This window comes from Rhincodon typus, chromosome 31 (genome assembly GCF_021869965.1).
Source record: "Rhincodon typus isolate 14 chromosome 31, sRhiTyp1.1, whole genome shotgun sequence".
NCBI classification, from domain to species: Eukaryota; Metazoa; Chordata; class Chondrichthyes; order Orectolobiformes; family Rhincodontidae; genus Rhincodon; species Rhincodon typus.
This window is the reverse complement of record NC_063362.1, coordinates 4,836,273-4,863,468: the sequence shown is the minus strand read 5'-3', so window position 1 is coordinate 4,863,468 and position 27,196 is coordinate 4,836,273. Positions and strand designations below refer to the sequence as shown.

General features: G+C 40.9%; 1 protein-coding gene across 1 annotated transcript in view; it reads left to right on the top strand.

Moving 5' to 3' along the window:
• kif1b (kinesin family member 1B) overlaps positions 1 to 27,196 on the top strand; it is a 150,464-nt gene that overhangs the window by 58,421 nt on the left and 64,847 nt on the right. Inside the window, exons 21-24 of the mRNA XM_048614861.1 lie at positions 8,979 to 9,078; positions 15,616 to 15,764; positions 17,078 to 17,256; positions 19,364 to 19,501. Of these exons, the coding sequence (XP_048470818.1) occupies positions 8,979 to 9,078; positions 15,616 to 15,764; positions 17,078 to 17,256; positions 19,364 to 19,501 (566 nt within the window). The remainder of the gene's footprint in view (positions 1 to 8,978; positions 9,079 to 15,615; positions 15,765 to 17,077; positions 17,257 to 19,363; positions 19,502 to 27,196) is intronic.

Here is a 27,196-nt window from a genome sequence, read left to right as displayed (position 1 = left end):
ATTACGTATCTAATAGTTCCCAAACTATTTGAATTTTGGATTTTAAAAACTTTGAAACTGCGCTGTGCCCCTAAATATAAGACATTTGTATTTGACTAATTAATGCAAGCATTAAATTGTCCCAACATTATTTACTACTTTTTATAAATTGTAACCAATTGAATATGTTTGAGAAAAGCTTTGTCCCAAAATACTGGGGGGTGGGAAAAATATTTCAAAACCTCATAATTACAGAAGTAGCATTTCTAAGATACACTATCAAAGATTTGTAGTTTGCGTGTGAACTTCTTGATTGAGTGTTTTAAAGCTTGGGATTTTTTAAAATTCATTTTTTGCATCCACTTTAATGGCAGTATAGTTTTGATAATTATGTTCTTTTGCTTAATACTTGGAATTAGGATTGTGAACAACCCACATAATGGGTACTCTGTAAGGGAAAGGAGTTAATTAATTTTGATTTGTCTTGATTGAAGTGATGCGCAGGGTTACTTAGTCCATAGTGGGAGTGCCCTCAATTTAATTTAATTTTTTTATCAGCATATAATAATTTCCTCAATTTTACATAATAATTAGATGCTTTTTAAAAAGAAAATATACACTGCAGCTTCTCCCTCAGTTCATTGAGTTTGAACATCATTTAGCCTTTGAAACTCTGGAAGCTTTGAATTATCGTTTTAATCCCTAGGGTACCTTTAAAACTTAGTCATGTATTTTTTTTCAATGGAAGCCCAAACCTTTCTCTTGGGAAATTTATATTTCTGCATCATTGGATCTGATTTAAATATTTAACTTCCGATTAATTGAGTGCTGAGTAATGAATATGAATTTAAATAAGGATTGTGATCTGCAGACGAACTGTTCTCTCAAAAACCGTTTCTCCGGGAGTTTTGCAATATCTTACAGTCAGTAAAGGAAAATTATCACGCGTGGTGTATTGACAATTTCACGGATGCATTGATATAAACTGACCAGCTTCTGAAATGTATAGTTTTTGATTTTAGTTTACAAGCATTGCCTAGTGTGCTACATAGTTAGATATTAACCATTTGGGATAGTGCAGTTTCATTTAATTAACCTGCCTTAAAAACTTGATGTACTTTGATTCATCTATGCATGTGTATTCTGGTTGTTTGCAAAGACGTTAAATTTTGTAGTAAGTTAAGTGCCACAGTGCCTCAAACTACAGACTGACCAGTGCCTTTCCAGTATAGTGTTTCATTAATCTCACTCAAACGGCATCCTATTTTTCATCATTACTGTTACATTTTTCAATATGTTGCTCTTGATACATTCTACTGATTTTATTTCTTTTGATTTGGCTGTAGTTGAATTAACAAGCGTTGAAAAACGCTGCAGAATGATTTTAAGGAAATGGTGCTAGTCTGTTTCTTGAGCTGAAAAAAATGGAAGCAAATCACCTACAACTCTGGGACACTTTACCTTCCTGTGGATGATTTATTGTGTGCTTTTAAAATGGGTCTTTGTGGACATCTGTTAAATCATTTTTTTTATCATTGAGCCTCAACAATTAGTAAACAATAACATCCAAGTATGTCCAAACTTGTTTCATGTAAGGCTAGTTTTATAAATTTGTGACTTTCACAACTTCGGATTTGTAATAACTGTGGTCTGACTGATGTCTGTGTAATTAGTTTCACTTTTTTGCCTTTTCTGGCTGTTGTACTGTAAGTCAGTGCCCAGTTCAAATCTTTTGAGAAGTTGTAACAGTTTCAGTCAAATAAAGAGCCAAGCCCTCAGGTTTCTGTTGGCTTTTCTCAATAAATCGCCTTTAATCTTGCCAGGTATGTTGGAAATCCCCCTCACTCCCACACCCATGCTTCAGATTAATTTTAGGCATTATCTTATGGTCTTATGCTCAATATATAGGAACAGAATTAGGCCATCAAGTCTGCTCCACTATTCAACCTTGTCTGGTATGTTTCTCAACCCCATTCTCCTGCCTTCTCTCCATGGCCCTCGGTCCCCTTACCAGTTAAGAACGTGTTCATCTCAGTCTTAAATACACTTAATGACTTGTCCTCCACAGCTTTCTGCTGCAATGCATTCCACAGATTCACCAGCTTCTGGCTGAAGAAATTCCTCCTCATCTCAGTTCTAAATGAACATATTTTCCACATCCACTGTATTCAGGTCTCAGTATTCTGTAAGGCCTGATAAATAATTAAGAAATGTTAGATTTTTTTTTTCATTACTGGAAGTTTTTTTAACTTGTGAAGGATTTCATTTACTGGTTGGCCACCTTGGTTACATTTGGAAAGTGCTAATCATCAGTAAATTTCCGAAAATAATTGTTGATGTTAGTGTTAGGAAAAAAAAAATGCTTTGTCACTCTGTCTTGCCAAATTGATTATATGTGCAAGGATTTCCCAGAACTAAATTTTAACATTCAGGGTGCTCCTGTTGGCAGAGAGGTTTCTACGTTTTGTCAGGAAGATAGTGAAAAACCAGCTTTACGTCTCTTTTACCTTTGGACATACATTAGAAAATTTATGGCTCTGTCCCTGGATGTTGGGAAAGGGGTTCAAGTCAAGAAATTGCTGTGTAAATTGGGGAGGTAATTGCCAAGTGGTATTGTCAGTGGACTGTTAATCCAAAGACCCAGGTAATGTTTTGGGGACTCGGGTTCAAAAGTTACCACGACAGATGGTGGAATTTGAAGTCAATAAATGTCTGGAATTAAGAGTCTAAATGATGTCCATTGCTGATTGTCAGACAAACCCACCTGGTTCATCAATGCCCTTTAAGGAAGGAAACTGCCATCCTTACCTGGTCTAGCCTACATGTGACTCCAGACCCACAGCAATGTGGTTGATTCTTAACTGCCCTCTGGGCAATTAGGGTTTGGCAATAAATGATGGCCTAGCCAGCGATGCTGTCATCCCATGAATGAATTTTTTAAAAAAAGGAATGATAGAGAACCACATAGCAGTGTTCTTGCCTCTAGTTCAATCTTCAAATTATTCCAAATCCGTTTCTGCCCAGCAGCAGCACTGAAATAGCCCCAGTCCAAGTTGTTCTTGTGATTTTGGCCATCATGCCTATATTACGGTATTATTCAGAAATTTTCATTCAGTTTACTGATTTGCTACAAGCATACACTCCAAGTTGATTCAGTTGAATAATTCATCTCCAAACAACTTAAGCATTGCTCAAATAAAGAAAAATTTTCACTGACTGTAACGAGGAAGTAGATTGAATGCTGACACAAAAACAATGGCTACATGGCATCCAATCGCATGAGTGAAAATTAATTCTGCTCAAAGTAAAATCTTAAATGTAAGAAGTCCTTGCGTACCTTTCGAAAGAAGCTATGAATTTGAAACCTGACCCTGTACTGACAGGATATCTGAACCATATAGTGTGTGAGATTTTGATAGTATTTTAATAACAGGATTCCTTTTTGCTTCCTCTAACTTTTTAATTTGTAGCAAAATAAAAAGAAAATACCAAGTGTGGGTTGCACAAAGGTGTGGAAACTGCAATACTGTTCATATCGGGAAAAGAACAAAACTAAGATTAAGCTTGCAGCAATTTCTACATCCCTAAAAAATATTAAAACTAGTCCTGTAGCAAGCTATTTAAGTTTCTAGTGTTGTAATGTAGAGCTGGAATTATTACAAATATGCACATTTTAAAACTATAGCTTTCATGACAATTAAAACAGTCCCTAGTGGTGTTCCCATTTTATTGTAATGGTGGTGGTATCAGTATCCTAAATGCCAATATTTAAATATTCCCATCTTTATAATGGTTCTTACAATACAGAAATTAAACAACCTACATTTGGCAAATGAAGTTCAAAGCCAATAAATTGAGGTGGTAGTTTGACAAGACCATGCAGTGTTCACTTGATATCTGGAAGGTTCGAATCGACGTGAGTTAGAAGAACAAAATGATCTCTGACTCCAAATATACCAAATCCTGAAAAGTTGCGTCACAGTTTAGCATGACCATAAAGAATGCAAACCTAATACTTGAGTTTCATTTCTAATAAAATAGAATTGAAATAAGAACCAGGAGCTAGAGCAGGCCATTCAGCCCCTCTAGCCTGCTCTGCCATTTTAAAACGATCATGGCTGATCTCATCTTGGCCTCCACTCCATTTTCCTGCCCACTCTCCATTACCTTTTTAGCTAATTAAAAATCTGTTTATCTTCTCCTTAAATTTACTCAATGTGCCAGCATGCAATGCACTCGGGAGAGTAACTTCCATAGGTACATGACTCTGAGAGAGAAGTAATTTCTCCCCATCTCTGTATCAAATCTGCCACCCCTTATCCTAAAACTATGTCCTCTTGTTCTAGATTGCCCCACATGAGGAAACATCCACTCTCTATCAACGTTGTCAGTCCCCTTTAGCATCTTATATACCTCAATTAAATATCCTCTCATTCTTCTAAGTGCAAGTATAAGCCTAAACTGCCCAGTCCCTGTAAACCCCTCATCTCTGGAATCAGTCGAGTGAGTCTGCTTTAACCTGCTTGAAGTGAAGGGCCGTTGCACTAACCAGTATGGGACATTAGTTGGACCTCCTTACAGTACTGTATGTGTGATAATGATTGAAACTACACGATGTGCAGTAACTGGAGAGGTTTACAAAGATGATACCAAAAATGCCTTGTGTACATGTATCAAGAAATGATTGACAGACTGACTCTATTTCTCCTGATAGGGCCATAGAGATGTACAGCAGGGCAACAAACCCTTCGGTCCAATTCGTCCATACTGACCAGATATCCTAAATAAATCTAGTCCCACTTGCCAGCATTTGGCCCATATCCCTCTAAATCCTTCCTATTCATGTACCCATCCAGATGCCTTTTAAATGTTGTAATTGTAGCAGTCTCCACCACTTCCTCATTCCATACATGCACGACCCTCTGCATGAGAAAGCTGCCCTTTGGGTCACTAAGTCTTTCCTCCTCATTTTGGACATCCCTACCCTGGGGAAAAGACCTTGTCTATTCACCCTATCCACGGCCCTCGTGATTTTATGAACCTCTACAAGGTCACCCCTCAGTCTCGGGTGCTCCAGGGAAAATAGCCCCAGCCTATTCAGCCTCTGAAACCCTCCAGCCCTGGCAACATCTTTGTAAATCTGTTTTGAACCCTGTCTTTAAAAAAAAGACAGAGGTGAAGCTTACTTTGGCTAGTCAAAATCTTGAAAGCTTTTGACAGAGTGAATGCAGAGAGGATGCTTCCTTCTACAGGGAAGAGCAGAATTTAGAAGCCATTCAATATGAGACAGTCAACTGGAAATCCAATGGGGAATTCAGAAGCTGTTTTGTTACCCAGTGACTGGTGAAAATGTGTAATCCACTGCCTTAGGAAGTGGTTGAAGTGACCTGGATAGTTGATTTATTTAAGTGGCAGCTACACAAGCAAATGAGGGTTCGGGGAATGGATGGTTGCAATACTGTACCAGATTTAGATGAGGAAAGAGTGGAGTGAAGTTGAAATAGAATGTAAACACTGGAATGTACTGGTAGGGTTGAATGGCCTTGTTTTGTGCTGAATGCCCTGTCTAGTCCCTTGATAAAATGGTACCTTATGGTGTCGCTCACATAAGCTTGGACAACATGCAGCTTCTGTAGTGTCTTCAACCGTCCATTCAAATCTGTATTCAGCACAAACTAGCAAAATTAATTCTGAACATCAGAAGAGATTTTAAGAAACTAAATAGAGTATATGGTGTGATGAGCTTACTGGATTCTAACTCTCTCAAAATAGATTTGAAGAGTGGATTGATAATCTGCACAAAGTTGGGATTCCTGAATATATTCAGCCCTATTACCAGCCCATGATGTTGATGGATCCTTCTCAGCATCTCCCCAGTCTATTAAAGCTCAAGCTCAAGTTCAAATAAATACAAGTTGCAGAACCTGCAATCCCGTTGTTTAAATTTAGTCATTGTGGTTTTGTGATGGGTTGCTGGGGTTGAAATGATGGTGTGGTGCTCTTGACTCCAACCCTTTGGGGCTGTATTTTAGTAATTTGTGGGATGTGAGGCTCACTACCAAAGCCATCATTTATGGACCATCCCTAATTAGATTTCAGAAGATGGTGCTGAGCTGTCACCTTGATGTGGGCAATGCAAGAGAGTCCAGGGAATTGAGCCACCCCAGTCCATCCTTATGAAGTTCCATTCAAATATTCTCCCATCTTTCCTTCTCTAAAAATAACTGTTTATAACCTCTTCTGCCATTTGTTTGTGTGGAGTAGGTGCACAATAGGTACCTCAGTGATAATGAGGAAATGGTGATCATCCTGCTTAAAGCAGGATAAAAGTCTTCCACAAAACAGCTTTTCTTTTCAGCAATAAACAGCTTTTCTACACAGAGAATGGTTTGTATGTGGAATGAACTTCCAGATAATGTGATCGATAAGGCTACAGCATTTAAAAGACGCTTGGAGAAGTACATGAATAAGAAAAGTTTGGAGGGATATGGGACAAACGTAGGCAGGTGGGACTAGTTTAGTTTATGGGATTATGGTTGGCACAGACTTGTTGGACAGAAGGGTCTCTTTCCGTGCTGTATGACTCGAAGTTGTTCTACCAAACAACTGTTCATGTATTTCTACCATCTTCTGTATTTGTTTGGCTCACAGAATTTCCAATTTAGCTTTAATTTCTTTAGTTAAACTGTGCTTGGCACGTGTGATGGATTTTAAGAAGGAAGCTGGAAATTGAATTTGGAGTTGGGGAGTTAGTAGTTGATAGACCTGCGATGGAGGCAGGCTGTGTTACAAAGATGCTACTTTTTTTACCTAATGGGTACATCGTCTGTTTTGAAGCTCAGTTCTACAATTAAACTTGTTGAAGTTTCACACATTGTGTCAGCGGGTGCCTGAGTAGGGGGGGGAGGGAGATGTGAACGTTTTAATTGAGACTGCACATAATAACTGATCTGAGTTGTTCAGAGGGAGGATATTCTGATACATCAGTGTTGGAATATTGAATGTGCAGTCTGAGAGCACAGAAGTAGAGAAGTTGAACCAGTTAGCGTCAGCAGATGTGGAGGTAGACTGAGTAGCTAGAGTACTCTGAATATTTTTGTCCCCTTGTTTAAGGAAAGATATTATTTAGTTGGAGGCAGTTTGGAGAAGGTTTGTGAGAATGATCTCTTGTGTGGTGGGATTGTCTTGAGCATAGGTTAAACAGGTTGGGTCTCTACTCACTGGGATTTGAGAGAATGAGAGTGATCTAATCGAAACGTAGGATTCTTAAGGGGCTTAACAGAGTAAATGGCTGAGAGGATGCTTCCCTTATGGGAGAGTCTAGGACCAGAGGGCATAGTCTCAGAATAAAGGAGGTCAAGTTAAGTCTGAAATGAGGAGGAATGTCTTCTGAGGGTTGAGAGTCTCTGGAACTTCTTGCCACTGATGGGTTAGATACTTGCGTATATTTAAAGCTGAGATGTATCCTTCTTCAGTAGGAGAATCGAGGGTTGTGGAGAAGGGGCAGAAAAGTGAGCATGAGGATTGTCAGATCGTATTGAATGGCAGAGCAGGCTGGAAAGGCCAAATGGCATACTCCTTTTCTCATTTCTCATCGTTTTCTAGAGCCAATACTTGTGGACAATGTACAGCAATGCGACGTGAATGCTGGAAAGAAACCTAATTTGCAGATAGGTTTCACCATGCGGGCATCGAAGTTTGAACACTGGAACTTCGAGCATAAAGTGAACTCTTTATGCCTGTGATTTCATGACTGTGTTTTTGGTATTTTGAAAACAAACACAATTACTATCTCTGTGAATGAATGACTGCCTTCTAGAGGCTGTCTGGTAAATAGAGCATCTTCACAAGGTAATGTTTGAAGGTAATTTGCTTTCTACTCCCTTGGGATATGAGCTTTGAATTTGTGTATATGTGGAACATCAACATAATGTGAAGAGTTGTTGCAAGTTTCTTTTTAAACTGTAGCAAGCCTGTTAAAATCAGTCCTTCAATTTAATGGAACAACTAATTGTGTCAACATCGGAACTTCTTTTCCAAGAAAAGTTCATTTGGATTTTGAAAACTGTAGCATTGAAATGACCTCAGATTTCAAACAGACGTGATTCTCTAATACTTAATACATTTATTCTTGTCTGTGAGCTATTACAACTTTTAATTTGCAAAAGTACTAAAATTACCATAGTCTGTAATTAGTAATTAACTCTGCAAGTTAATTAACGGGATAAAGTAGCAGTGAAAATTAGCATTAGTTTTCACTAGCCCCCAGTATGATTCAGGACTTCTGCCTCAATTGCTTATAGTAATGAGGCTTTATTAATGTCACTGCCATTCCCTATTATAATTCTGAAAGGATGCCAATGTTTGAAACTCATACTATTGTGATGTAAATCCACCACATCCATCTTTCATTTCCTTTGAGAGTATTTTTGTAATGCATTAAGGAGAAATGTATTCATCTGAGTGATCTGTAGTCTTAAATGTGCTAACCTATGCTGTATTTATTTTTTGGTTAATCTCTTATATCTTACTGCATTTTTGCTTAGAGGGGTACTAACCTTCCACTCGTGGATTTCCATTTGGGCATCTGTTTATGAAGCCTAAACCCAGAAATGAGGTGGGGAGGTGGGGTGCGTCTCCCCACCATTTTATAGATATTTGATGATGTTAAAAACTTCAAATATAATCAAACATTTCTGATTCAATTTATTCATGCTTTATATGCATCTAATTGTACCGAAGGAAAAACTAGGATCCTTTATCTGACTGTTAATTAGCTCAGTCTTTTTAGGCTATTAATTGAAGGAAAGCACATATGTTTTAGTTTATGATGCAAGTCAGGTCTTGGATTTTGCAGCAAGATATGCTATTCCTGTATTAAAAGCAATAATCAGTTGAACGTTTAGAACCCCTGCCACTGCAAAGTCTTTGACTTGTGGAACCTTACTGGCTGTCTGCTCTTGTCCTTTCTTGTACACGTCTTCTGTCTTTATTGCCAGGACTATGAAAGTAAGCTCGAAGCTTTACAGAAACAAGTGGAAACCCGTTCACTAGCTGCAGAAACAACTGAGGAAGAGGAGGAAGAAGAGGAAGAAGAAGGTGATGTACATTGGTTAACCATGATTTTCTTCAGGTTATCAGGAAGATCCCTGATTAAAACATGAAAGGCTTTAAGTAAACATTTAAGTGAATCCAAGTTCCTGTTAAAATCCATTGGGATCATTTCAAAATGTGTCCTTGCAGCTGGTGATATAATATGACCTGTAATACACTTGCTTGTCATTTTCGACGAAGTGAGATCAAAGGACCCACCTAAAAATGGAGGAGGAGGGTGGAGCAGGAAGAGAAGAGGTGTGTCACAGTTGGTTCAAGATGTTTGATCACACCACCTTCCGGTGTTTTTGATTTGCACTCATTCTTTTTCTGTTCTGAGAATGTCTTGCTAAATTTTATCATTACTGTGTTCTTGGAGTTCATTGGTCTTTCAACAAAACATTAAGTAGAGGCACTGCTGTCTCACAGCACCAGCGACCTAGGTTTGATTTCACCCTCGGGCGACTGTCTGTGTGGAGCTTGCACGTTCTCTCCGTGTCTGCGTGGGTTTCCTCCGGGTGCTCCAGTTACTCCTCACAGTCCAAAGATGTGGAGGTTAAGTGAGTTGGCCATGCTAAATCGCCCATGGTGTCCAGGATATGCAGGCTGGGTGGGATTGTCCAGGGAATTGCAGAGTTACAGGGATAGGGTGACAGGGTGGGTCTGGGTGGGATGCTGTTAAGAGGGTCAGTGTGAACTCAATGGAAGCAGGCCATTCAGCCTACACTGTAGGGATTCTATGATTCTAGTCTATTAAGTGACTGTAGCCAAAGTTCTGAGCATTCAAAGCAATACAATAATGAGTCTTGTCAACTTTCTCTTCAGTCATCAGTAGAACGTTAGACAAGTTTGGCAGATGGTCAGATCCTGCTGAGTGAGTGAGATAGGCAGCACATTATTCAGCCAGGCCAGTCTGAGAGATTGATGGCAATCATCATCTAGCTGCATTCACATGAATTGTTCACTGGCCTTGGCTGAAATGATTGCAACCATTGTTTTTATTCCTCAAGATCTGACATCTTCACACTGAAATCTGTGATAAGTATTAAAGGAGGCAAATTGAATTTTGGCCTTTATTGCTAGGGGGCTGGAATTTATAAAGAGTGAAGTCATGTTCCAATGATTGAGGCAGTTAGTGAGGCTGCACTTGGAGTTCTCTGTACAATTTTGGTCTCTGTATTTAAGAGAACATACTGGCATTGGAGGCTGGTCCGTCGATACTCATTAGGTTCATTGCCAGGATGGAGGGGGCAGACTTACCAAGAATGGGTCTTTATTCATTGGAATTTAGAATGAGAGATGATCTTATTGACACACGTGAATCTCAGGGGACTTGACTCAGTTTTCTGAAGAAGGGTCTAGACCCGAAACATCAGCTTTCCTGCTCTGATGCTGCTTGGTCTGCTGTGTTCATCCAGCTCTACACCTTGTTATCTCAGATGTTTCCATTAGTTTGGGGAATCTTGAACTAGGGTTAGAGTTCAGAATAAGGGGAATTCATTTAAAGCTGATATGTGAAGAAATTTCTTCCCCCCCCCAGAGAGCAGTGCAAGTCTTGAATTCTCTGCCCTAGAGTGTTGTGGAAGCCAGATCACTGACAGGATTTAAAGTGGAGATAGGTTTTTGAAGTTTTAGGCAGTTGATGGTTATGCTGATCTGGTATGAAAGAGGAGTTGATGCCTGGGGTAGATCAAACATGAGCTTGTTGAATGGTGGGGCAGGCATGAGGAGTGGAATGGCCTGCTCCTATTCCTTGTGTTCATATGTACCAAAGGTATTTGACCAAATAAGTACTGGTGTTCTATCCAGCTGTCAGGTGGAAGAACAAACAAGGAAGTACTCCTACACGTTCATGCTATCTCTCAGATGGTGAAGCCTTCTACACGGCCCTCCTCAGTTGTTGCTGATCTAACTTTCTGGGGGAATATGGAAGTGCCTGGCCAATCTCTGAAAACTCCAAGCAATTGCTCCCTAACTCCCTAAAATATTCGAGCATACTCCAGGGGGTGAGGTGTGATAGATGGTTAGATGCGCTGAACTAGTACCCTCTTTAACCTTCCCAGGATTGGAAAAGGGCATTTCCCATTTGGCATGGGGCATCCATTTCTCAATAATGCATTTCAGTTTTTCAAAGTAGTGGTCAAGGTATGCACAGTTTGTGCAAAGTTGACATTTGAAGTACCATGTGCCACAGTTTTTTGTTTGGCTCTCGCCACCAATACAGTTGGAAGTCATTCAGTTGCAGAAAGCTGCAGTACAAAGGGACTTGCAAGGGGGACTTGTGCCTGAACTCCGAAAGCTAGCACACAGCTGCAGCAGGTAATCGGGAAGGTGAATGGAATGTTGGCCCATATTTCAAGGGGGTTGGAGTGTGTGAGTAGGGAAGTCTTACTGCAACTGTACAAGGTGTTGGTGAGACCACGTCTGGAGTACTGTGAGCGGTTTGATTCCCTTATTTAAGGATGGTGGAGGCCGTTCAGAGAGGGTTCACTAGGATGATCCCTGGTTTGGAGGGTCATATGAGCAATGGTTACACAGATTGAGACTGTACTCTCAGGAGTTGAGAAGAATGTGAGGTGATCTCATTGAAACATGTAGGATTTTAAGGGGGTTGGCTGGGTAAATGCTGAGAGGATATATCCCTTTGTGGGAGAATCTAGGACCAGAGGGCACAGTCTCAGAATAAAGGTGGGGGGCTGGGAGGTGGGGGGGCAATTTAAAACTGAGATGAAGAATTCTTCTGTTGAGGGTTGAGTGCCTTTGGAACTCCTTGTCACAGAGCTGTGGGGGTAAAGACCTTGTGTATATTTAAAGCTGAGATAGGTTCTTGACCAGTAGGGAAATCGAGGATTAGGGGGAATGTTGGATCAGTTATTGAATGGCAGAGCAGGCTGAATGGCTTACTCCTGTTCCTATTTCTTAAGGTCTTATGAAAAATGGTACAGATTTGGTATTGCACATCGTGCGTCGGGTGGGAGGGAAGGGTGCGGAGAGAATAGGGAAAGTGCTTAGGGGCTGTAGAATTGTAGGGAAGGCAGTGGTGCAGTACTTGGTGCCTTCCAAAATTCCTTTGATTCAGTCAGGGATAAGAAAAGGTGAGAGTGGCCCTTCTGTTGGAAGGTTACTAAAGGGCCTCATCACACTTCCATAGATATTCCCCTAGTAGTGGTGTTCCCATGCCATATATGGAAGCTGCCCAGGAAAAAAACGCTTCCTTGTGTGCTTGGAAGATTAGTGGGGTCCCGTTCCTGGTTTGGGCTCTCTTTTGGTCCTGAAAGACTCCCTCCCCCTCCCTCAAGAATCCCCACCTTTGCGAGACCTGCCTAACAGGCTCCAGTGAGCCCCACCCATGCCCTCATTCCAGAACCAACTCAGCCTTTGATGTTAATGGGGCAAGCTGCAGTTGGCTTGGACTGAAGAGCAGCTGGTTCTTATAGTCAGTTGGTCTTGGAGATGGGATCTCAGCCCCCTCTTTCCTTACAGAGCAGAAGCCTTGTCACCAGGCAGTTAATTGCCTGATGGACATGCTTTGTGGTTTCCAGAAATACCCACACCTGGATTAACACCAGTTTTTGAGCGACAAAAGCCTTGCATCTCAGCCCCACGTTGTTTTTTTTCTATTCATTTTTTTCTGGGATGTGGGCGTCGCTGGCTGGGCCCAGCATTTCTTGCCCATCCCTAGTTGCCCCTTGAGAAGGTGGTGATGAGCTGCCTTCTTGAACCGCTGCAGTCCTCCTGCTGTGGGTTGGTTTTTGACCAGGCGACAGTGAAAGAACGGCGATATATTTCCAAGTCAGGATGGTGAGTGACTTGGAGGGGAATTTGGAGGTGGTGGTGTTTCCATATGTCTGATGCCCTTGTTCTTCTAGATGAAAGTGGTCATGGGTTTGGAAGGTGCTGTCTGAGAATCTTTGAATTTCTGCAGCGTATTTTGCAGATAGTACACACTGCTGCTACTGAGCGTCATTGGTGGAAGAAGTGAATGTTTGTGGAAGTGTCTCAGCTTGGCAGCACTGTGGCTCAGTGGTTAGTATTGATGCCTCACAGCACCAGGGATTTGGATTTGATTCCACCCTCGGGCGACTGTTGTGTGGAGTTTGCACATTCTCCCCGTGTCTGCGTGGATTTCCTTCAAGTGCTCTGGTTTCCTTCCACAGTCCAAAGATGTGCAGTTTAGGTGGATTGGCCATGTTTAAGTTGTCCATAGTGTCCAGGGATGTGTAGGCTTGACGGATTAGCCATGGGAAATGCAGGATTACAGGGATAGGGTAGAGAGGTGGGTCTGGCTGAGATGCTCTTTGAGTCCACACCAGTCCTCCAATGGGCTGAATGGCTTGCTTCCACACTGTAAGATTCTATGATTTTAAGTGTCTCATTATTACACAGAACTTGTTTTCTATAGAATACTGAAATCTCAACTTAAAAAGAAGTCCTTTGGGTTTAAGAGAAAAAGAAAATCATTGACCATGAAGTTCCTCCTCACTAAATATTTAACAAATTAATTGTTGATATTTGATTGCAAAAATTGTTACCAGGATTTAAATGTTTTCTCTTTGGACTTGTGGTAGTGATAAGCTAACTGGATTCCCTCCATTGAATCAAGCTGTGATTTAGAGCATGGCTCAGGTTTTCAGGTTCTCCTGTGTTTTAAAACAAAAACCTGTTATGCAGCAGCATTCCAACCAGAATTTCTGAACTTTGCTGTATCTTTGTTCTTCAAAAGTCGAGGACTATCTAACACAGTCCAGCTTGTGAGGATCAGCAGCATCTCTGGTTAGAGCTGACCTGTTGGAGTCACTACTGCAGAAGGGACTGATATGAGAAAAGCTATTTTGTTCTTGTCACCTGGTAGTCTAACTGAGTCTCACACGTACATGAGGAGACGGTGGTGGGAGTTTGTTTTTCGGACTGGAGGCCTGCAACCAGCTGTGTGCCGTAAGGATCGATGCTGGGCCCACTGCTTTTTGTCGTTTATATAGATGATTTAGATATGAACAGCGGAGGAAAGGTTAGTAACTTTGCAGTTGACACCAAAATTGGCATTATAGTGGACAGTGAAAAAGGCTTATCAGAATACAATGGAATGTTGATCAGCTGGGCTGAGGAGTGGTAGGTGGAGTTGATTTAAGATAAATGTGAGATGTTCCATTTTAGTAAGGCATATCAGGACAGGACATATACACATAATGATAGGATCCTGGGGAGTGTTGATGAACAAAGAGACCTCGGCATGCAGGTTCATAGATCCTTGAAGGGTAGAGCTGCAGGTAAACAGTAGTGAAGAAAGCGTTTGGTATGCTTGTCTTTATTGGTCAGTGCATTGAGTCTAGGAGTTTGGATGTTGTGTTGCGGCTGTACAGAATGTCAGTTAGGCCATTTTTGGAATAATCAAGTGTTCAATTCTGGTCTCCCTGCTATAGGAAAGATGTCATTAAACTAGAAAGGGTGCAGAAAAGATTTACAAGGATGTTGCCAGGGTTGGAGGGTTTGAGCTATAGGGAGAGGCTGAATAGGCTGGGGCTATTTTTCCTGGAGTGTCGGAGGCTGAGGGGTGACCTTTATAGAGGTTTATAAAATCATGAAGGGCATGGATAGGATAGACAAGGTCTTTTCCCCGGGGTGGGGGGAGTCCAAAACTAGAGGACATAGGTTTAAGGTGAGAGGGGAAAGATATAAAAGGGACCTAAGGGGCAACTTTTCCATGCAGAGGGCGGTGCATGTATGAAATGAGCTGCCAGAGGAGGTGCTGGTATAATTCCAACATTTAAAAGGCATCTGGATGGGTACATGAATAGGAAGGGTTTAGAGGGATATGGGCCAAATGCTGGCAAATGGGACTAAATTTATATCGGCTATCTGGTCGGCATGGACAAGTTAGACTGAAGGGTCTGTTTCTGTGCTATACATCTCTACAACTCTGACCCTATCAGCTGTTATTGTGTTAATGAATTCTTTTTTACATAAAGTTTTGATCTTTTTTTTTTTGAAATGTAAATCTGTGAAGGTTTTCAGTTTCCAAGGCAAAGTGAGCAGGTTTGGTTATGATATTAAATAAAAGTGGGACCAGGAGGCTGCTCTCCCATTAGAGAGAGAGAGAGAGAGAGAGAAACAACTAGTGGTGGTTTAACCTGAGGTGAAAGAGAGGGGGTGAAAAGGAGAGTCCTTCATGCAGCAAGTGCAGGAATTGAACCCATGCTGTTTGTGTCATTATATCACAAACCAGCCATCCAGCCAACTGAGCTAACCAACTAAATAGGAGCTTTAGTCAATAAAGAAACTACACTGTATTGCTGGTTAGAGATGATGATTGGGTTAAAGGGTCTTGCTGCCAGAAAATCCAATCAACCTGCATGCTCTTGGTGTATGCCAGAAAACAACAGTCTTATTGTAATGCCATCTGGAACTATTTTAAAGGGGTTACCATCAGTGATACAGTCAGAAAATCAAAGCTGAAATGTTTTAATGATTCCCAGTGCCTGGCCATGAGTGACCATTGATAAGTTTCTGTCCTAAATGTTCTGTGAATCTTGTTTTCCACTATAGTGCCCTGGACCCAACGTGATTATGAGCTGGCAGAGTGGGCATTCAGAAAATGGAAGTATCATCAGTTTACATCTTTGCGCGACTTACTTTGGGGGAATGCTGTCTATCTGAAGGAGGCTAATGCTATTAGCGTTGAGCTGAAGAAAAAGGTACTGCATGGCATTATGGTGCAGCGCTCAATAACATTATCCACTGGTTAAGTTTTTAGTTTTTTGTGAACTTTCCTCATGCCCTTGTTTAACTTAAATCGATTCTAAACTGAAATCTGTTGTTGACTGCTCAGAAATACTGGCCTGTGGTTACTGCTGACTGTGCTGGGCTTGTGCTATTCTGGTCTGGAATGTACTGTTCCGAAAAACACAGACATTATTCACAAATGAACGCTGCTCTGAAAGTTGATGTCAGGAAAGAATTGCTGATGTTTCTTTTTCAATTATATACTGATGCCCGTGCTGTAGGGTAGAGATGGGAAGATCGTTTCAGACAAATCAACATTAATTAGTCACCAGTTTTAGAGGATTGACAAACATGCTTAAGGAACAAATATTTACATTTTTTAGGCTCTTTGCTGAGAAATAGGTCTTAATTTTTTTCCACTTTTTTTTTAAAAAGAGATAAAACACACTTTTGTAAAACCTGATCTGTCCCTCTGAGTCATGAGCGAGTTGGATCAAATAACTCTTCCTAATGTGTGGCTGGAATATTAATCCACAGTGTAAAATTAGTAAGTGTTAATTTGCAAAAGGCTGTGGAAAGAATGTCTTTGAGGTTTAGTATGTGCTTCATGTGATAAGAGTGGTGGATTTTTATACTGCACTGTAGCATTGGACTTTGGAGCTGAAGTATATCATAGAACCCTTTCAACCTGTTCCACCTTTCAATTAGATCTTGGCCGATTCTCTCTTCCCCCACACTAATCCATTGGTATCCACAAATCTACTGACCTCTGCCTTACTGTACACCGACTGAGTATCCACAGCCCTCTAGGGTACAGAATATCAGATTCACAAAAAGTTTGAGTGAAAACAGAATTTTCATCTCCGATATGAATGATCGGCAACTTGTCCCGAGAAAGTCACCCCTAATTTTAGATTTTCTAGGCAGTGCGAGCATCCTCTCAACGTTTACCCTGTAAAGCCCTTTGTGCATTTTATATTTCAGTAAGTTCATATCCCATCTAAACTGTGGACAGTTTGGATCTGGTGTACTTGATCCGTTGTCCTGTGACAATCCCCTTAACCCAGAAATAAATCTAATGAATCTAGGTGGCACTATGTCTAAAGCAAGTGCATCCTTGCTTCAGTAATGTGACAATATTGTAATTTGTTATTCCTGAAAAATATCACATGTTAAGTTGCTTACTGATTTGGGGAAGAAGACACGAGACTATTGACTGCTGGTGGTTTTATAATTGATTTTTCTTCCTTAACCCCCACCTCCCCACCACCCACGCTGTGTCCAGGTGCAATTCCAGTTTGTGTTGCTCACAGACACTCTATACTCCCCTCTTCCACCTGAATTACTCCCTGCTGAGGCTGAATCAGATCGTGAAGTTCAACAATTCCCAAGAACCGTTGTTGCAGTGGAGGTACAAGATCTGAAGAATGGTGCAACACATTATTGGTCCTTGGAAAAACTCAAGTAAGGTTTGCTTAAGTGCTTGCTGAATCTTCTGGCATGCTACTTGTGTTATATTTGACAATATCCTATTTTATAACCTGAGTGAAATACCTTCCTTCTCCACTTTAAACTATATTTCCTAGACTGCATCCATGATAAATTTCTGGAAGGTATTTCCACAATGCGTCATGATATCATAACTGGGGGATTTCCTAATCTTCCTCTATTTAATGGTGAAATAGTGCTGAAAGAAAGACAGATATTGTCAAACCTTTTCATTTTGCACTCTTGCAAAGAATTTGTAAGAAATATGAAAATGAGGAGAAAGCAATACTTATAGTGAGACAATTACTGAATGATTGGCAAATGGACTCTGGTAGAGGCATTGCTGTGGATAATGCACCAGTTAATGATGATTAACAGTTAATTGCCAGCCCTGTTTAAATATTGTGTATTTTTTTCAGCAATTTTCAACTTCTTGTTTTAACCACCAAACAACTATTGATGTGGTCTTAATGTGACACATGGATTTACTTCTCTATTTCTTTTCATGGGACGTGGTTGTCGCTGACAAAGCCAACGTTCATTGCACGTCCTTACGTGACCTTGACCTGAGTGTTGTTTAAGGACATTTAACAATCAGCCACATTGCAGCAGACACAGCTGTAGCATCTTTCTCTCTACTGCTGTACTAATGGCATACTGAAGATAAAATAATTTCATGCTGGGTCACATTCTTTTCTCCAAGACAACTGTAGTTAAGGAAGGAAGTTTGATCCATTAATTCCAGTTTGATCCAGCACACACGCAGTTGGGAACTGAGATTTGGAGAGAAAAAGGTTGCTGGATAGCACACATGGGAGTAGTGAAATTACACAGTGGTGGGCTGGCTGTCTGTGAGACCATGCAGTATGCACAACAGCTAGGTCATTGTCTGCAAACGAGGAGTTTGCAACAGCTTCCTCTCCAAAACTTAGCTCCCAGGTCCTGGCGCCACGTGCAATGATAATTCATGGATCAAACTTATTTCCTTAAATACAGCTGGGATGTGATCCAGCATGAAATTACTTTATCTTCAGTATGCCATTGGTATAACACAGAAATGAGGAGTGTTGATGAATTGTCTTGAGAACCCTAAAATGAAAGAAGATGCTGTGTGAACCGAAACAATTACATTCTTGCATTCATTTCATCACCTTCGTTGTTTTATTTTTAAAACTGTCAGTTCTATGGGAGAATTTATTCACCAACTGAAATAGGGAACTTGAACGACCACATTGAGTTACTATGCAGTTTTACAGTACTGAGGAAAGCATGTCAAGTAAACACCATGTTTTTCGTGCTCTGCCCCCATTTTAATGTTAATTTCCTTTTCGTTTCTTTAGTTGTCTTGTGTAATTTCCCAATCCCTGAACAAAAGATTGGTGTTGCGAGCTAAACAGACCGAATCGCAATTTCCTATCACGTTCTCTCTTGGCAATTACCTCATCTGTGCCCATTTCTTTTTTTCTGCTCTGCTTTGTCTCCCTGGAGAAAGGAGAGAACCATTCCTGCTGCTGTGTGCTACAGAATGCCCATTACACAGTTGAGTGTATCAGTCCATGAGCTGCAGGCTGTGGCTTGTGGTATTCACTTTCTAAATAAATTGATTTGATATATTGTTGTCACATGTACCTAAGTAACAGTGAAAAGCTTCGTCTGTGAGCAATAGAGGCAGATCAGACTAAGCAAGGGCATACAGGTCATGGGGTGTTCAGACAGGGTGAGACATACAGGTTACACTGCACAGGAAGTGTGTGAAGCAAGATCAACATTCTTTGAAGTTGAGAGTCCATTCAGCAGTCTAATAATGGCAGGGAAGAAGCTGTTCTTGAACCTGTTGGTGTGTGTGTGTGTGTGTGTGTGTGTGTGTTGAAGCTTCTGTATCTTCAGCAGTTGCATTGGCCCAATTTGCACTGATACTTACTAGGGAGCAAAATGTAGACACATTATCTTCCTATGCAGCAGTTGAGAGTATTCACATTTAGGTGAACCTTGAGTTTGCCAATTTCATAGGAGGAAAGAAAAACTCCGATTACTCTTGCAATGTTGTAACCATGTTCTATACAAGTGTGCTTTGTCTGTGCAGGCAGAGATTGGAGCTAATGCGTGAAATGTATGATCGTGCTGGAGAGATGGCCTCTGCCACACAAGATGACAGTGAAACCATAATGACAGGCAGTGACCCGTTTTACGACCGCTTCCATTGGTTTAAGCTTGTAGGAAGGTACGTTGGTGTTTTTCCTTTATATCAAAACCATTTGGCAGTGATAGCTGCAAAACTGAGACCTGCCCTGGCTTCGATGTTGATCTACTCTTGAAAGAGATACTTTTATCAGAGGATTATCATAAACCTTCTGTCTGCAGCGCAGCTATTCCCACGCTCTGTTTCACATCATGTCCGGTGGGCAATAGCAGAAACAGGCATTCCTGTATAATTCATAAGTGCACAATATGCAGCCTAAAACGTGACTCAACTTATTTAGTTTAGTTCCAGGTTGTATTTAAGGAAGAATTTAACATTTCCAATCAATTTTCCTTTCAGCATTGAGGTGCAAAAGTTTGGTGATTGATGTAATTAAAGTAAAATGACTAAGTTCTTGTGTCCATTTATAACTTACGCTGATAATTATTCTGTTAGTGAACTACGGATTATCATTTAAGTTTGTAACAAAACTTGCCGCTGTTGAAACATTATCAGCTGCATGGTGCATTCTGGTTAGCCAGAAAGGAGAAATATGTTTTGGAGAAGTGGGATTACAGCTCTAGATGATGGTAGTTTGCAGATGGGATTCATTTTCATTATAGTGCTCTGCAAGGGTATGGAGTAAATGCATCTCACCCCAAATTCTGGTAGACGTTGGATCACAGGATAAAACCAGCCGCTTTAACACCAACACAGCAATGGAACATCAGCATTGTGGCTATGTTACAAAACTAGTAACGCACAAGTCTGGAGTAATGATCCAGAGCCCCAGGTTCAAATCCCACCTCAGCCGCTACAGAAATTCATTATCAGTTAATAATGTATTTCTGAAATGAAATCTAGTGTGATGAGTATGAAACAATCTGATTGTTAGAGAAAAACCTTGTCTGATTCACTTATGCCTTATGGGAAGAAAAACTGTCATCCTGACCAAATCTGACTTTTTTTGTAATTCCTGACCTACAGCAATACAGTTAACACTTGGATGGCTAAGCAAGTCAATCAGTTAACAAATGGTAGCACACCACCATCTCATTGCCTATCCCCATTTGCCATGATAAGTGCTAGGCTTGAGAGCAGCACTGACATGTCTGCATGAAGTCCATAAAAAGCTCAAATAGGTGTTGGAATACGTAACTACTGTTGGGGTAGGAAGGGACAGAGTGGAAGAGATGTACTTTTTTTTTTATGATGTGGAATAATTATCAATGTCTAATGCTAAAACAAAAGCTTTTGACTTTTGTGTGATTGAAACCTTTCTTACCTTGAGCACACGTGCTCAAAATTATTTTCCTGTTAAATTTCATTGTCTCCAACCCCACCCTCACAAACACATGCACACAAATAAATTCACCCCCACAAACTCACCAATGGTGCGTCATCTTGCCTCACTTACTCACTGTGAACATGAAAGATTATTTGACTGCAGAGGCATAACTGCTATGCCCTATTGCAAATTACCCTTGCGTTTTTGACAGCATATTGCTTGCAAAGATTGGTCAAGAAGCATCAATTCATTGCCAATCTATTGTGTTATTCCAATGAAGGAATATGCAGTATATTTGCAGAACCGTTTCCACTGGGATGACTGAAATTGACTGAAGATCAAATGCAGAATCCTTTATACATCAGCTGCCAAAATGTGAATGCTTGAAAAAATTGAAGATTGGTGAGCAAGTGATTTGGGGGATAGTAGTCTTCTTTCAGGGGTTGAGATGCATTTTACTTTTGCCATTCATAGTGTCAGTTGAATCTTGAAATGGGTACCTTGTCATTCTAGTGTATCCAATGATGGTTCTGTAATTTTTTTCTCCAATTAAGCACTTGCAATTTTCCAGTCATCTACATGGTATTTAAAAATCAAGCTTGCTGCCTTGTGTTTTCTTTCAACTTTTCATGGAAATTGAAAAATTCTGTGGCAGGTATTTGCAGCATTAACCAATGACTTGTTTTAGTTTTTGGCTGGGAAGGACTCTTCACATATAATCGAAATTCCTTTCAGATTGGGGATAACCGAACAATATCAAACAAGGGAAGTTTTTGGGGGGTGTTGGAGGAGAGAGGAAAGGGGCTGAAACTCAAAGAATTTTGATGGTTTTTGTGATGAATATTTGTCCAAAAAGAAATCCTAGTGCTTTTATAGGTGGATCATGTTTGTGCCGTATATAGACTTATGAGTTGTCGGTCATTTGCAACAGACATTTGCTGAGCTGCTGCTGATGCCGAAGGATTAACCAGCTGCTAAAGTTGAGTTAAAGGTTTCTAAAGTTTCCAATGTCCCAACAGCTCAGAGCTGCATTAATAACATATGTGTCTGCTGAAATGCTGGTGACCTTGATTAATTTACAAACAAGCTGCAGAGCTTGGAAGAATATTTTTGGGAACCTGTTGCTTCAAACATCCTTTCTCTCCTCTTAAAATGTGGAGGAAATATGTAGTTTACAAATTCCTTGGTCTGTCTGAGTGCTCCTGAGTGACACATCTGGGCAGCTTTCTTGACAAGCTATGACTGGTAAGGAATGAACTCTACCCACTGACCCTGCACTCAGTTTGAGTGGTACCCAGTTGCACGATTATTTGGCAGGGCACCGCAATGAAACATGTTGCTTTCACAAAATTCTCCAAATTTCTGACCAAAATATACATGACTGAGAGAAGGTAGCTTCCCCCTCTGTCCTTCTCTCTCCTTGCATCCTCTCCCTTCTGCAAGTCAGCTATGTTGGCTGTTCAGCTTAAGTTTGCTTTGCTTAATTAGACTATAGTGGACCTATATCTCAACCTACCTTTTTATCCATAAAGAATGATCTCATCCCGTAAAGTTGTCAGCCTCAACCTTAATCACTCTACCAGAGTCCTCAGCCACTTGGTGGGCTGAGTTCCACAATTGCCCTTCACCACCGACGGTCAGTAGCACAGTGTGTATCATCTACAAGATGCACTGCAGAAATTCACCAAAGATCCTCAGACAGCACCTTCCAAACCCGCGACCACTTCCATCTAGAAGGACAAGGGCAGCAGACATATGGGAACATCACCACCTCCAAGTTCCCCTCTAAGTCACTCACCATCCCGACTTGGAAATATATCGCCCTTCCTTCACTGTTGCCTGGTCAAAATCCTGGAATTCCCTCCCTAATAGCATTGTGGGTCAACCCACAGCAGGAGGAAGGCAGCTCACCACCACCTTCTCAAGGGCAACTAGGGATGGGCAAGAAATGCTGGCCAGCCAGCGATGCCCACATCCCACAAATGCACAGAGAAAAAAGAATAAAGCCCTCTCTCCCTGCACAATTTTACACTGTGCAACCTTACTCTAGATTCACTTATCAAAAGAAGTAGCTTCTCTGAGTCAATCCTATTGACTCCTCCTATTATCTTAAACACTATCAACTCTCTAAATATTAGCATAAACATGTCATGTTTCCTAACCATGTTCATGATAATCAGCCCTTTCAGCCCCCACCGTTTCAGTAAAGCTCCAGGTATGCCCCCTCCAAGGCTAACATACATTTCCTGAGAATACTTGGCCTTGAATCAAGCACAGGGCTCCGTATAGAGCCCAACAAAACCTCTACAACTGGACATATTTTCTTCCTTAGCTTCAAAGAAGAGACATACTCAACTCAATATTTATTCTGTTTCTGTCTCCACAGGTACTTCCAGACCTGCTGAGTTTCTTCAACACTTTGTTTTTATTTCAGATTGCCAGCTTTTTATATTTTCTCCTCTTTCCATTCCAACCTTGTAGAGTTATAAGCCAACATTAGCCATTTGATTACTACTTGTACCTTTGCATTACCTTTAAGTGATTTGTGTACATGGTCATCCAAAGTCTTTGGGTCCTCCACAATAGCTAACCTCTCGCTGTTTAGAAAATATTCTAATCCTTCCTCCTGTATGTTGATTGGATGACTTGGCATTTCTTTATTTTTTTTGTTTCCTGTAGATGTTATTACACACCTGAAATAACTCCACCGAGGCTGGTATCCCATCACCTAGCCACCCTTTCTTAACACGTGCACATTACATAGACTCTGACCAGCCAGCTCAGAGCCAGTCCCTAGAGTGAGGAGAATCCTTGACACTTCTGTTTGTCTGTCAGCCACGACTCCCTGATTGGGATTGTTAACCTGGACCAATTAGGGAACTTGTATTCAATGAGATCCACCTGGCCAACCTCATTTCAATCACTACAGCACCTCTGGAGCAGGTGGGGCTTGAACCCAGGTGTCCTGGTTCAGAAGTAGAGGCACTACCACTGTGCCACAAGAGCCCTTGGAACTATTTGAATGTTTTATTACACTTTCCACCTGGATCTGTTCCCCTCTGCACTTAAGAATGTTTCTCTAGTCCTATCCATTCTTTCTGATAGTTTCTTAGCTCTGTTCCCATAAAACTCCTTCCTGTCCAGGTACTGGTGCCAGAGCAGGCACACCAGCCCATCAACCACGTTTTTAGTTTTTGGATTGATTAGCAAGAGGCTCAAGTATTAATCTAATGTCTTAATAACCCATGAGACCATTCTTCTTAAACTAGTGACTACCTCCTGATGCTCTCTCAATGGCGCACTCTTTGTTTTTCTGGTTCTCACGTGGTTATAATAACTAGTTCTCCTCATATCCCTGATCAAGTTGATTTCTTGCTTTGTAAGAGATCCCTTTCCCTGGCTGTGGACAGGCAACGTTTCCTGCTGGGCACCTGAATCATGGCTGCAGGCACTTGTCCCCTGTCCCTATAGCCTTCCTGTTCAGTCATTCAACCGTCCACCCTTCCAATCCTTTAGATTTGTTTTTTTTTCACCCAACCCTCCTCCCTCCCTCTACCCTTCAACCAGTAATCCCTAGCAACCAACCAACCAAATAGTTAGTTATTTCATTCTCGTTGGCTCTTGCTATGCATAAATTGCCTACATAATTACTTTTGAAGTTAATCATTTATTGTTTGAGTGTAAAGCACTTTGGCTTGCCCTAGCTATATAAATTCAAATTAATTCTTTGTTTACGTTCCAAATTTAGCAGTTCTGCTCCCAGAATATAGAGTCAAGGTTTTTCAGATTATGTTGCAGGCCGATTGATATACAAATGAATTTGGGTAAATTGAGAGCAAGGAACTTAAAACAGGATATATTTCATTATGGTGTGCCTCAACTTTTTTTTTCCCTGACTTTCTGTTGTTTTATATATATATTCATTAGAGCAAATGAAATATAAAAGATCAAACATGCTGTTTTAGTTTCTAACTTGAAGAGATTGAAATAATCATTAACACCCATTTTTCTCCTGAAGTCAAGTTGGCCTGTACGTTGGAAAATAACCCTTTCTTGCCATTAACTGTACTCCAGTTCCCCAATCTTCCACGGCTGTGTGAATGAGCACATTGCCGATCGCACACCCTCGCCCACCTTCTCCACAGCCGACTCTGACATCACCGAGCTTGCTGATGAGCAGCAGGATGAAATTGAGGACCTGGATGACGAGGCCTTTGTGGACGATACTAGCTCAGACCTTGGCAATGAAGAGGGATCAGACATCTTCGGAGATGGGCAGGATCCGTTTTATGACCGGTCCCCCTGGTTCATTTTAGTGGGAAGGTTGGTGAGGTTCTTTGGAGAACAGTGAGAAGGGACTAGCTCTTTTCATTGAAAGCCCTACAATTTGCGGCAGCATAGTCACAGTATTTGACAATGTACAGAAAGCATTCTTGCCTTGTTCTATCAAACAGTTCAGCTCATGGAATTAAGAGTTTCTTTTTAATGAATCCGCTTCACTTACAAATTATAATTACCACAACCATTTATCTGGAAATTGATGCAAGTGTTCCCAATGAGGACATTTAACACGATCTCAAAGTATGAGACTGTTATGGCATAGTGGTAGCATTTCTACCTCTGAGTGAGGAGGCCTGAGTTCAAGCCCACCTGCTGCAGAGGTGTCATGATACCTCTTAACAGATTGATTAGAAATATGTCTTCTTTTTATTTTGATTTCATGTTCAACTAATCCTATCGTGAATCCTTTATCGTCAGCAGTTCCACTGTCAGATTAGAGAATTTTTCGAATGCCTTAAATTGGCCAAATGTAAAACTGTACCCTGGTACTGAGGAAGCTATCACTATACTGCAGATAAGAAAATGCCTTCAAAACAATAAATTGGGGAAGTATGGTTGGGTAAATGCTTTTCCGGCACCTCCATATTTGTAAGTTTCTGTCCGTGAATCAAAACAGATTCATAAAATTGACTTTTCTAATATAAATTTTTGGGTTCAGTGGTAAGTGTGTGAATTCCATTTGGACATGCACTGCACTTGTGCTGAAAGTGGATTTAAGCATTTAATCTCATCCTCCCGCAGCCAAGTACAGTTTTGCATTTGATTCTTTCTTGTGATTCAAAATGCACTGCTCCCCCTTTTGCTTCAGCCCTTTGCATTATTGACAGGCGTGTGATGTGGGTCGAGTATATGAAGTACTGATGCCAGCTGTGATCATTTGCAAAACAAAAACAGCCAAAACACAGAGATCTTGCAACAGTAAAGGTGTAAGTGGCAGGATATGAAGCATGTTTTAATGATCTAACATGGGAATGAAACATGGAAATAGTAATGGAAATGCCTTTTCAGTTGTGACACTGCTGTTCTCAAACAGCTATTTAAGAGCAAGAGAAATCGGGAAAAGGACATGACCATTCAGCACTTCAGGTCTTGCCCTACTGTTCAATGAGATCAGGGCTGATCATCATTTTGAATGCAATTTTCCTGCACAATCTCTGAATGATGATGTTTAAGTACATTGAACGTGCTCAGTGATTGAGTCCAGACAGCCCTCTGGGGCAGAGATCTCCAAAGATTTACCTGTTGGCTGATTAGCAAAAACCAGATGTTGCACGTACAAATCCTCAATCTAATTCCATGAGCTAAACTAAATATACTGTGTAGACAGTACAGCAAGTGAAACCAGATGAGGGACGTAGATGGATTTATGAGATGGTTGGTGAGAAAATATGATGTAATTCTGTTGCAAGTTTATGCAGCACACCTTTATTATTTTCATCATGTTGCCAGCAAAAATTGTGTTGAATGTTTGTTTATTGACCTGATGGGATTCTAGACCAAGTCAGCACCAAATGTGAAGGATTATGTTTAGTCCTTACTCCTACAGGAAATTGAAATGGAAGGTGTTGGATAGTGGGGTTATAAAAAATAAAGCTAAACAGGTCAGCAGAAACCGTGTGATTAAGTTGATCAGGGATTCAAAATGTTTACTTTCCCTAACATCCAGCCTTGGTTACCACCCTTGCAGAAATATATGGATGCCCTTGACAGGGTGCCAAGGTGAGGAATTTCTGGTTACAATGTTGGGTTGGAGAGACTGGGATTGCTCTACTTGAAGCAAAGTTGAGGGCAGCTGCAGAAGATTGTGACAGGTTTCAAAAAGGTAGAGAAAGGAAGGCTGTACCCATGAAACGACACAAGTAGTAGTGGACCCACATTTAAGATTTTAAGCAAGAGGCGCCACGATGAGTAACCATGGGCTGTGAAGGTGATGGAAGTAAAGATGATCAATGATTTCAAGAGGCACCAGAGATAGATAAAGGCTATGGGCATAGGATGGAACAATAAGACTGACTGGGTCACTACACAGAACTGGCATAAAGTTGATGGGCCAAATAGCCACCACCCGCGCTGTAAGGACTTACCAACGCTCATGTAATTTACTGAAG